At 45.1% G+C, this 12,361-nt stretch overlaps 1 protein-coding gene across 1 annotated transcript in view; it reads right to left on the bottom strand.

The window, feature by feature from the left end:
* The window catches only part of LOC126474850 (transient receptor potential-gamma protein-like), a 240,523-nt gene extending 236,155 nt beyond the window's left edge, over positions 1 to 4,368 (bottom strand). The window contains exon 1 of the mRNA XM_050102330.1: positions 4,312 to 4,368. Within this exon, the coding sequence (XP_049958287.1) occupies positions 4,312 to 4,368 (57 nt within the window). The remainder of the gene's footprint in view (positions 1 to 4,311) is intronic.
* Positions 4,369 to 12,361: the final 7,993 nt, after the last annotated feature.

Genomic DNA, 12,361 nt, shown 5'->3' with positions numbered 1-12,361 from the left:
GGCTGACCGATTCGGCTCACGTTTCCCACGTCACTACGTCGATAGGTCACCCACCGTCTGACAAACGCAAAAAAGAATTTGCCCACCGTTCTGACATGAAACCAGAGGAACAGGGACCCTTTGAGGCGAGAAGAACAAAATCAATACTATCTACCTCTTTCCCACTGGGCCATAACAGCCATTAGATTATATTTACGGCCCCCGTGCTAAATGAGGCCTCACTTTACGAATGTGAATTATCTACGATTAAACGAAAACTTTAGAAGGTAACGCCTCAGCATATTCACCTAAAAATCGAATTAAAAACTGTTATCATTAACCCTTATCTGTTCATCGAAAGCGCCGCTGATGTAGCGACCGATGCATCTGTCTAGTGATCAGAGAACGTATGTTCGATTTCCAAGAGCGCTGATATTTTTCTCATTTGTAGTTCTTTGCGTTTCACTGAAAAATCAGCGCTGAAAGCTGTTTTTAAATTGTAACGTTAGTCATTATTGCATCTCTTCGGATGGGCAGTCCCTGCTCGATTTCCAGAACCAGACTGTAATTTTGAGAGATTCTGTCTGGCACGAAGATGTCCACTTTGGCGGTATTACTTCTGGCGTGCAAGTCCCCCTCGTCACCTATAGACCTGGTATACTGGTATCTGGTGTTTTAGACGACGCTCTGTCTGTCCGCCCGATCTACCTGAGGAGTCCAATATCAGACAAAACTTGTTATCAGCAACATATAATTTTCAAATATTCTCAAAATGTTTTTTGTAAACTGAATTCTCCTATTTCTTGGTTCTGGATCAGTTGAAATAACCGTTTTTTTAACGAGTCGCTTGAACGATTCATCACTTCTGTAACCGGAGGACCAAACTAATCATTAGTTTCCTATAAGGACAGGAAAACTGCAGGCTAGAATTTTTGACACTCTGTGATGGAGTATTGCGCCGTATACGATTGCGTTACTTTATGTACACTACCAAATGCGACAAGTGTTAGTTTTTCTTCTTATGCGATTACGTACTAACATTATTGACCCTCATACTCCTAAAAATTTCGAAAAAGATGAAAACGGGGAAAATTTGCAGAATGATACTGGGAATCTTACACACTTTCCCTGCTTCCAAGCCGTATGCCGTGGTCGCCGCGGCAGCGGCGATTTCGTTTAACAACGCATGCCTTATGGGTGCATATGATAAGCGCCAGTCGAAAAATTGTTTTCCCTCGATTTCTACGAAAATACGTGTTGAGTAAAAAGTACACAGTTTTCAATTACCTATCGATTCCGCCGAGCCTGTGGGGGTGGACGAGCGGTTCTAGGCGCTATAGTCTGGAACAGCGCGACCGCTACGGTCGCAGGTTCGAATCCTGCCTCGGGCATGGTTGTATGTGATGTTCTTGGGTTAGTTAGGTTTAAGTGGTTCTACGTTCTAGGGGACTGATGACCTCAGAAGTTGAGTCCCAGAGCTCAGAGCCATGTGAACCATGTGATACCGTCGATCCTGAGTCTATTGCACGTCATGCAATTTAGGGGCAGTGTTCTCAAAAAATCTTGGGTATTTCTGTCTTTTGGTCCTTTATTAATGTACCACTACCGGTTTCGTGGCGTTAAAGCCACATCTTCAGGTGACATATGATTAAAACATTACAGCGGAAAAGATCGGAACCTTTTTTCCCGGCATTCATTGGGAAACACCGCTAAAAGACGGTATATCTCGGATTAAAAACTGCCGAATTCCAATTTAGTGGATGGGTCCAAAGCAAATCGTATCATAGTGATCGCTTTTCCAATCTATAACGAAACGCGTACAGGGGACACGACCGCGTGCTCTGTCGTACGGTAGTGGTACAGTAATAAAGGACCAAAATACAGCTGAAGCGATTGTTAATACCCAAAGCTGTGGTTACCCCACCTACAAGGTTGTCTGCAATTCTCAAGTAAGTTGGGCTATTGAGGCAAAAAAATATCTTAAGAGTTTTACATTTCCGGTTGCACACAACAGGCCTGCCAAGTATGAGCCGAATCGGTTGGGAGTCTGTGGAGCCTGCCCTAGCCAGTGTGTGCGGTTCAAAGCGACGACAGGCTCTCGATTTAGAAGGCACCGCTCAGCTGCAGGCGGGCCGAGGCGTCCAGAGAGAACCATGCCAGGGCGCCGAGGCTGGGGCCGGTGATACAGTGCCCAACTGACCGTCTGTCTCGACACTTTCTTCCTAGTTTTGCACCAACTGCCTGTATGGCCGAAACCAGTCCTTTCTCTGCAAGAAGCACGATAATAATAGTGGTAGATACGTTGCGAGATACAGTTGCGGTATAACAGCGATTCGTGATGAAATCGACATTTATTTATCTACACTCAGACACATAGTTAAATGTTAACTCAGTCGGATCGCTTCATAGTAAATGAACCTTTGCAAATCTACGCTGTTGACGATCAACTAGACCACTGACTTACTTTGAAGTGGTTCAGCAGTTGCCACGAGTTACTTAAGCACAAAACGCAACTGGTGAGGCCGCAGCATCCGTGCAGGCTAGTCCTCACCATAAAGTGAGTAATAAAATTAATCCTTTAATTCAGATCACCAATTCCTAATAGAATACCGAGAAAACTGACACTTAAGTCAGACCATTCCATTAATTAACTTACAATTCATCAAACATAACTACTGAATTGACACAACCAAATTAATTTTCCCAAGTACACAGACACTACCGAGGCACTGTTTACGTAGAGGGCTATCGACTGGAAGGGGCGGGTGAAATTTAACAAGCCCCGTTTACTTAATATAGAAAGCGCCCTATAGTCTATATTCTGTAACATGGGCACAGAATTATGACTAAAAATGTATGATAGGGTATAAGTAAGGAATCAGTCTTTTACGATGATTCCGTACTTACACCCTATCATACGTTTTTAGTCATAATTCTGTGACCATGTTACAGAATATAGACCATTCTTTGAGTTAAATTCTGAGGAAGACAATCCTAGCAGTGTTGAAACCAGGATAATTTGTTAAAAATAGTGACGAGGGCTGTGTTTCTTTCAATTGTAACTATTCACGGTCTCTGAACGTGCACCCATGTACAAAATTTTGTAGAAATCATACTCTGCAGCAAATGTGATGGCCTACACACAGCGGATTCATGTATCGCGACGTTTCCGACGAGTTTACACTACTCTGGTCCGCACCCAGAGACACACCGTTCATGCGCGGCCTTTTCTATCAGAAAGAGCTCAACGTGCAAAAGCCTACGCCACGTCGGGGACGGTGACTGGTGGGCCACAGCTATCACGCCCCACTGCTCTCCGCCAGCCACCTGGTCTCCAGAATCCCCTGGATTTCCCGCCTCTGCCTCTAAGGCATTCCCCGCAACCAGTAGTCGCTTTACGAAATTATTCTAAGCGACCAGCGCCACCGCCGGTGTCGGCCCAGTTAGGCTCTCTCCCTCAGGGTGCCGCGCATCGTCAACATGACATCCAGTCGGCAGACAGGTCGGCTGTCTTCTCCGACACGAGAGGTCGACCGGAAGGGCGTGCTCCTAGGGCAGTCTGCCGACAGGGATTCTCAGACATTCGACACGAATATTCTGTGTCACATCATCTCCCCAATGTCCCGCTACCACCCAACCCATATCCTCCTCAGTACATTGAACAACAGCCGCCACTTTGTAATAAGAACGAACATGCCATCGAAAAAATTATCTCGTGTATGAAGCACCTCTTGGCAGATGCGAAGACACAGCAACCTGGAACTTTACAGACACAGCCTATACGACAACTATTAACGACCCTACTTACGCCTAGCAGCTGTGGAGGCCTTTAGGATCCTTCAATGGAATGCAAGATCTATGATTGCCAATAAAGGTGTTCTTCACCATGAACTTTGGACTACCATCTCAGAGACGTGGTTCCAACTGGGTTCTGTTGTCTTCTTTCGAGTATACCAGGTTTATTACCGGGACAGAGAAGATGTTCGAGGTTGTGTCACCCTCTTCATTAATAATGGACAATATCACACCAGCGTACAGATATCTCATGAGGCTATCGACAACTTTCAAGTGACAGCAGCCAGGATACCCCAATCGGTCGCCTAAAAATCGAGGCTCTTTACAGCTGGCTCAGATCATATATTCCCCTTGAAGAGTGGTACGCATTGGTTGGGCAGCTTGTACCTTCATTCTTATTTTGTGGGGATTTTACCGCGCACAACAGACTGTGGGGCTGTGCCTATAATGATAAGTTAAGTGACAGGATCCGTGAGATTCTTGAAGAGTTCAATCATAACATCCTTAATGATGGATCCCCTAGGCTACTTCCATTACCTGGATTGAGACCCTGAGCTGTTGATTTGACTCTGTGTACGGCATCACTTTCTTCATTCTGTACATGGACTACTCTTCCCTCTCCTAAGGGGTCTAACAGCTACGCTTTTCTTATATCGACTTTCACTGCAACGCATATTACGGCCTATAGGGCATCTCGTAAATGGAACATAATGCAGGCATATTGATCATGATATTGGGCACTAACGGATGCCCAATCATCGTCATTCCCCACTCTGGCGTCCCCGCAAGCAAGCTACAATATGTTTAGGTATTATATCCATGTGGTGGCATCGCATTCTGTTCCACAGAAGACGATGATGGTTGGATGCAGCCGATCCCCAGTTCCCTGCACCCATGTTAGGTGGTGCAACATTCGGGAATGGCTTGCGGTCGTCGTATATGGCATACCACTTGGCAGAACTATGATGCCTGTAAACGTATGGATGCGTCTCCTAAACACTTTCTCAAGGCCCGCAAGTAAGAACACTGGAGGAAGTTATGTTCAAATGGTTCAAATGGCTCTGAGCACTATGGGACTCAACTGCTGAGGTCACCAGTCCCCTAGAACTTAGAACTAGTTAAACCTAACTAACCTAAGGACATCACAAACATCCATGCCCGAGGCAGGATTCGAACCTGCGACCGTAGCGGTCTTGCGGTTCCAGACTGCAGCGCGGAAGTTATGTGAACAACTCCTGTTGGACATATTTGGTCGATGGCGAACTTGTTCAAATGGAAGCTGGTGCCTCCCGAGCAGTTGCACATATGGATAGAGGAGTTTGCCATCATTGTCGCACCTATTTACATGGCGGAGATACTGGCCATCAGGGAAGCTCTTTATTATGGTACCCTGAAATTCGAGTTCGTCCTGGTACTTACTGTCTCTCAAAGTGTGTTGCAGAAATTTCAGTATCCTGCGTTCAATAAACAGATCAATAGGTATTTTCTGGACATCTTGGCGGCCATAAGAGACGTGCCATGCCCATCCATTGTTTGGGATAAGGGGGCATCATTCCACTCTGCATTGTTGCCTCATGTAATGAAAATGGCGGCGATGATGTCATCCAAGATGGCATCTGTAGACTTGGCAACAGCGCATGACCTCATCCAAGATGGCGGCCATTCAAGATATCAGGAAGTTTGAATTTTGGCAGGAAAGTCCCATGCCCCCACCCCCAGAAAAATGGCGCTAAATTTGAATTCCAACACCATAAGGCACCACAACTCTGTTATCTCTACTAAGCAAAGAAAATGGCAGGAAGATATCTCAATTGGGCTAATCTAAGTCACCAAACCGCCACATCCTCCTATGAACGGCTCCAAGTTCAAATTCCAACGGGATAATGCACCACACCACCACTAACCTAAGTCACCCGACCGCCACTTCGTCCTATGAACTGGCGCCAAATTTGAATTTTGATGGGATGATAGGTCACTTGCGGTTTCGCTGCTGGCATGAAGGAAAGGACACTTGTACTAACCTCACCGACTCCTAAGGATTCACGGGAAAAAAGGACTTCTTTTATTATGTAACCAATTTCAACCATGTGTGTTCGCCCATGGGTCTGGACTCAGTTTGCCACCAGCAGAGGGCGCTCTCATGACATCAGGTGATGATTCAAGTATCGTTTTTCAAGATGGCTGCGTACATTTTCTTCACCATGTGCTCTAGGACACACAACCACTGCACAGTCCTATTACATAGTGGCCCGCGAGCGAGCGACGCCTGATGCCACCCACAGCCTCCAGCCTGCACCTTCATACTCGAGCCGGAGATAGTCTTCTGCAAATACCCTAACAAATGTAACTGAACACATGTGACACCCTCATCGTGCATCCAACATATCAGTTACCTAAGTACTTAATTCTAACTCGATTTTAATTATATTCCATAAATTAATGTACTATATTCATATTCAATTATCAAATGAGAATTTTCACATTTTCCCACTAGGAGCACAATGTCCATTCATTCATGATGTAGCACCTCCACCCCTAAAATGCTGCACTCCTATTGGCTACTGCATTAGTCACGTGATTCCATGTCATAGGACCACAGATGGTGGTCTGTAGGGGGAAAATGACTCAGGCTGCGCTGGGCTGCTGGGGAGAGTAAGGAACGAGTGCACTCTATCTATTCATGAACATTTTATTTATCACGGCGTTACAAAAAGACATGCTTGGAGCCATCTCACACAGCCCACACACCTGTAAACTACTTCTAAATAACGCTCTCCACACATACAAACAACTAATTTTCCTAAATAATTTCATTACACATTTGCAGGCTACTCCTATCTAATGCACCACAGGGATGTGTAGACACACTCAGTACTCATAAACTGTCCAAATAACGGATAGCAAAGCCTACAGATCCGTTCACAAAATAATCCAATCAACATGTGCATGCACCCCCTGCCAATCCCAGTCCAATGGAGCACACAGGCAACTCCAATGAAGCGGCACGACCATCAGCTGTCAAACCACCACAGGCCCCGCCCGGGTCCTGCAAGAATGAGGCAGCCACATCCCTTTTCATACTTGACACCAGAGAAATTCCTATCGCAGTATGTGTTCACCTAGACACATGCCCTGGTGCAACCAGCCAGGCACGCATGTGCTGTCACAGTCGCGAGCCGTTGCTGAACACTGGTGAAAGTTGCCTGCCTCTATTTTTGTGTATACACTCAAGCTTATACTGACGTCACGGAATTCCAAGACGCAGTCACATGAGACACCTACGAGCAGCAGATGTCTTTACCGCCGATGACAGAATGGCACAGGGGCATTGTTCCTAGCGCGACATGACACACCCATTTAACCATATTCAAATACCCAGCATGGCTATCGCCTAGCCACAAAACGTGTGCGGGACGACTCGCCTTCTTAAAAGATCTCAGTCTCATTCTTAGGTCACATTTCTTTGTAAAAAAAAAAAAAAAAAATTTAAAAAAGTAAGAGCCATGTCGACCTCTCGGTAATTGTATAGTGCCCCAGAAATAGTTAACGCTCGCTTTCTACATGTCTCACCTTGTATGCACTGAAATTCTTACTCTAACAGAATCTGTTTACGAAAATAACATCCAATTCACTCGTCCCAGCGCACCTAACATGATACCCTCCTCAACGCTATGTAGAGGCTCCTATATCCCGGCACAAAGGATGTCAATGATGTGAATCAATCGAGCATTATGATTGGCGATTATTGAATTTACCCGCCGAATTACCGATACCACCGATATCGAAGCACTGTCAGCCTTTTTTCCTTCTGCAGACGAAACTTTCAGCGGTTATTTTACACTGATCGCCATATTGCACTGACAATTAAATCGTACAAACTACCATACATATCATCAAATACAGATAGACTCTTGTGACAGGACACAGTCATCCTCTCTACTCTTCCCATAGCATAAACCATACTAACTTTTACAATGCAATATATATATACTTTTTACACAACGTATGCCACAGTAACTTTCGAATAAAATATATACACATTTTATATGCATACAGCACCCAAAAAATTATTCTATGCCTACACTCACATAGACTATATGTCACGATGATCCCCAGTCCTAGGGTAGCACAGTCACCCTTTCCTTTCTTTCTATAGACGTGACATTCAGCGCCATACAAAATTATCCCTTTTACATCAGAACACCCTCAGTGGACCGAAGTCGCTCTCAGAACTCTTCTACATTGCCAGAGCCACTGCCAACAGCCGGGTGTATTTTCGACACTTTGCTCATTATCGATTGCCGTTCAATTGAGACCGCGATTGTAACATTTAATTGTAATTATAATGATAAAAGATATATGTGACTGGCTTTCTAGAATGATAATATGTATGCATGGCCTGAGGTGGTAATTATTCAGGTTTCCATGTAATGGCAGCACACGTCCTAATTCATAGTCCTGTTGGAGTGTAGGAATGTACGTGAGTTAACTTTGCCATCCTCTAGCCAACCGAATGGTGAACTAATACTTAGTATGTGTTGGGCGGTTTTCATGATCAAGTGGAAATATTGGAAGATGGTGCGTTTGCATTGGACTGTTATTCCCTCCCATGTAAATTGTTTGGTTGACTGCTTGTGCACATTTTGCACCTTTATTTAGTTGAGAGAAGATCGATTGTGGTGTGTGGAATACACGTTTCGCTGTTCTCTAGAAGTCGGAAAGACCTTAGTTGACTTGTAAATTATAGGGCTGATTTTGCATCTGTTACATGATCGACATCAGTAATCGAGAGCGGAAATAACAGTTTCCTCTGTTTGTTTCTAGTTACTCAGTGGTTTTCAGCACACTGCACCTCGCTGGAGTTCGGGGTTGTGGAGAAATAATTTCCAGTCTATATCTTGGGAATTATGTCGTGCTAACAATCGGTAGGATGCTGTCTAGTGCTTGATATCGAGAAGTACCGCGAAAATGGTATAATACTATATAATATAATTATGTTCTTGTAATCCCAGAGTCTGGAGATATCTATAGAAAAGCCAGCACTTTCGGAGCAGAAACAGGAACATTTTTGTGCCGAGGGGAACCGATCTAGAATTTGTAGAAGAGTTCTGACATCGACTTCGGTTTGCTGAGGGTACTCTGATGTGAAAGGGATGATTCTGTATGGCGCTGAGAGTCATGGCTGTAGAAAGAAAGCTGAACATGGGAAAGACCTTAGTTGGCTTGTACATTATAGGGATGATTTGGAAACTGTTTCATCACCGACTTCGGTATTCGAGAGTGGAAACTATCTAACGCGTTTGTGCACACGGAAAATAATGATCTCGAATTTGTAGAGGAGTTCTGAGTGCAACTTCAGTCCGCTGAGGGTGTTATGATGTAGTAGGGAGCATTTTGTATGGCGCTGAATGTCACGTCTGTAGAAAGAAAGGGGTGACAGTGCTTCCCTAGGACTGGGTAGCATCGTGACATATAGCTTATGTGAGTGTAGGCACAGAATAAGTTTTTTGGGTGCTGTACAGATATAAAATGTGTATGTACTGTACTGTAAAGTTACTGTGGCTTACGTCGTATTTTCTCAGTCTCGTGATGACTGGGTGTTGTGAGATGTCCTTAGGTTAGTTAGGTTTAAGTAGTTCTAAGTTCTAGGGGACTGATGACCATAGATGTTAAGTCCCGTAGTGCTCAGGGCCATTTTTGAGCTTACGTTCTGTAAAATGTGTATTTATTGCATTTTAAAGTTAATATGGTTTATGTTATGGCAAGAGTAGAGAGGATGACTACGTGTCATATTGTAAGAGTCTTTCCATATTTGACGCTATGTATGGTAGTTTGTATGATTTAAGTGTCAGTGCAATATGGCGATCTGGGTAAAATAGCCGCTGAAAGTCTCGTCTGCAGAAGGAAAAAAGGCTGACATGCTTCGATATTGGTGCTATCAGTAATTCGGCGAGTAAATTCGATAATAGAAAATCGTAATGCTCGATTGATTCACATCCTTTGCGCCGGTATATTGGAGCCTCTACATAGGTTTGAGGAGCTTTGCGTACGTTGAGAGCAGAAAGGTTATCATTTTAGGTGCGCTGGGACGTGTGAATTGGATATTTTCGTAAACAGGTTCTGATAGGGTACGAATTTCCGTGCATACAAGCTGAGACACTTAGAATGCGAGCGTTAACTATTTCTGGGCACTATACAATTTCCAAGAGGTCGACTTGTCTCTTATTTCTATTTCCTTACAAAGAAATGTGACCTAAGAATAAGACTGAGATCTTTTAAGAAGGCGAGTCGTCCCGCACACGTTTTGTGGCTAGGCGATAGCCATGCTGGGTATTTGAATAAGGTTAAATGGGTGTGTCACGTCGCGCTAAGAGCAATGCCCCTGTGCCATTCTGTCACCGGCGGTAAAGACATCTGCTGCTCGTAGGTGTCTCATGTGAGTGCGTCTTGGAATTCCGTGACGTCAGTATAAGCTTGAGTGTATATACAAAAATAGAGGCAGGCAACTTTCACCAGTGTTCAGCAACGGCTCGCGGCTGTGACAGCACATGCGTGCCTGGCTGATTGCACCAGGGCATGTGTCTAGGTGAACACATACTGCGATAGGAATTTCTCTGGTGTCAAGTATGAAAAGGGATGTGGCTGCCTCATTCTTGCAGGACCCGGGCGGGGCCTGTGGTGGTTTGACAGCTGATGGTCGTGCCGCTTCATTGGAGTTGCCTGTGTGCTCCATTGGACTGGGATTGGCAGGGGGCGCATGCACATGTTGATTGGATTATTTTGTGAACGGATCTGTAGGCTTTGCTATCCGTTATTTGGACAGCTTATGAGTACTGAGTGTGTCTACACATCCCTGTGGTGTATTAGATAGGAGGAGTCTTTTGTATCAGTGTGACGAATAAATTGTTCAAAAACAAATAGAGTGCACTCGTTCCTTACTCTCCCCAGCAGCCCAGCGCCGCCTGAGTCATTTTCGCGTTATTTTCCCCCTACAGACCACCATCTGGGGTTCTATAACGCAGAATCACAAGACTAATGCAGTAGCCAATAGGAATGCAACATTCTAGGGGTGGGGGTGCTACGTCATGAACGAATAAACATTGCGCTCCTCGAGGGAAAATGTGAAAATTCTCATTTGATAATTGAATATGAAAATAGTACATTCATTTCTGGAATAGAATTAAAATTGAATTAGAATTAAATACTTAGGTAACTGATATGTTAGATGCGTGATGTAGGTGTCACTTGTGTTCAGTTACATTTGTTAGGGTATTTGCAGAAGACAATCAATTGGTTCAAATGGCTCTTAGCACTATGGGACTTAACTGCTATGGTCATCAGTCCCCTAGAACTTAGAACTACTTAAATGTAACTAACCTAAGGAAATCACACACATCCACGCCCGAGGCAGGATTCGAACCTGCGACCGTAGCGGTCCCGCGGCTCCAGACTGTAGCGCCTAGAACCGCTCGGCCTCTCCGGCCGGCGCAGAAGACTATCTCTGGCACGAGTATGAAGGTGCAGGCTGGAGGCTGTGGCATCAGGGGTTGCGCGATCACGGGCCGCTGACGCGATGCGTATGCTATTATGAACGCGAGGGAGAGCAGACGATATTGGGTTACGTAATAGGACTGTGCAGTGGTTGTGTGTCCTAGAGCACATGGTGAAGAAAATGTATGCAGCCATCTTGAATAACGGTATTCGCGTCCGTCACGGTAGCGCCCTGTGGTGGCGCCGATGTGAATGAAGTAAGCCAGTTGGACTCTGGACCTGTTGGTGGTAACACTGGGTGCCGCCATCTTGAATAACGATACTTGCGTCATCACCTGACGTCATGAGAGCACCCTTCGCTGGTGGCGAACTAAGCCAGTTAGAGACCAGACCCAGTGGCGAACACACATGCTTGAAATTGTTTAAATAATAAAGTGAAGTCCTTTTTCCCCATGAATCCTTAGGAGGCATTCGGGTTTCTTTCACGCCAGCAACGAAACTGCAAGGGTGCTAACTTTCCCCCAAAATTCGAACTTGGCGCCAGTTCATAGGACGAACTGGCAGCCAGGTGACTTAGATTATTGGAGGTTGCCCAAGTGGCCTATCTTCTCGCCATTTTCTTTGCTTAGTAGAGATAAGCATGGTGTGGTGCATTATCCTGTTGGAATTTGAACTTGGTGCCAGTTCGTAGGAGGAAGTGGCGGTCGGGTGACTTAGGTTAGCCCAAGTGAGATATCTTCCCGCCATTTTCTTTGCTTAGTAGAGATAACATGTGGTGCATTATCCTGTTGGAATTCAAACTTGGCTCCATTTTTCTGGGGTAGGGGGGGTGTGGGACTTTCCTGTCTAAATTCAGTCTTCCCGCCATCTTGAATGACGTCATGGCCGCAATGTTTGATGACGTCATGCGCTGTTTCCAATTCTACACGACGCCATCTTGGATGACGTCATCGCCACCATCTTGGATACATGTGGCAACAATTCAGAGTGGAATTATGTCCTCCTTGCCCAAATACTCCCATCCATGTCGCGGTGACAGGTCCCCCTGCCGATCTATGAGGCGGTTTAACCATGTCATTCTCTCCCGCCGAACTCC

This window comes from Schistocerca serialis, chromosome 4, assembly GCF_023864345.2.
Source record: "Schistocerca serialis cubense isolate TAMUIC-IGC-003099 chromosome 4, iqSchSeri2.2, whole genome shotgun sequence".
In the NCBI taxonomy this organism is placed as follows: domain Eukaryota; kingdom Metazoa; phylum Arthropoda; class Insecta; order Orthoptera; family Acrididae; genus Schistocerca; species Schistocerca serialis.
Note: the sequence above shows the minus strand (reverse complement) of the source record. Positions and strands in the feature narration are given on the sequence as shown.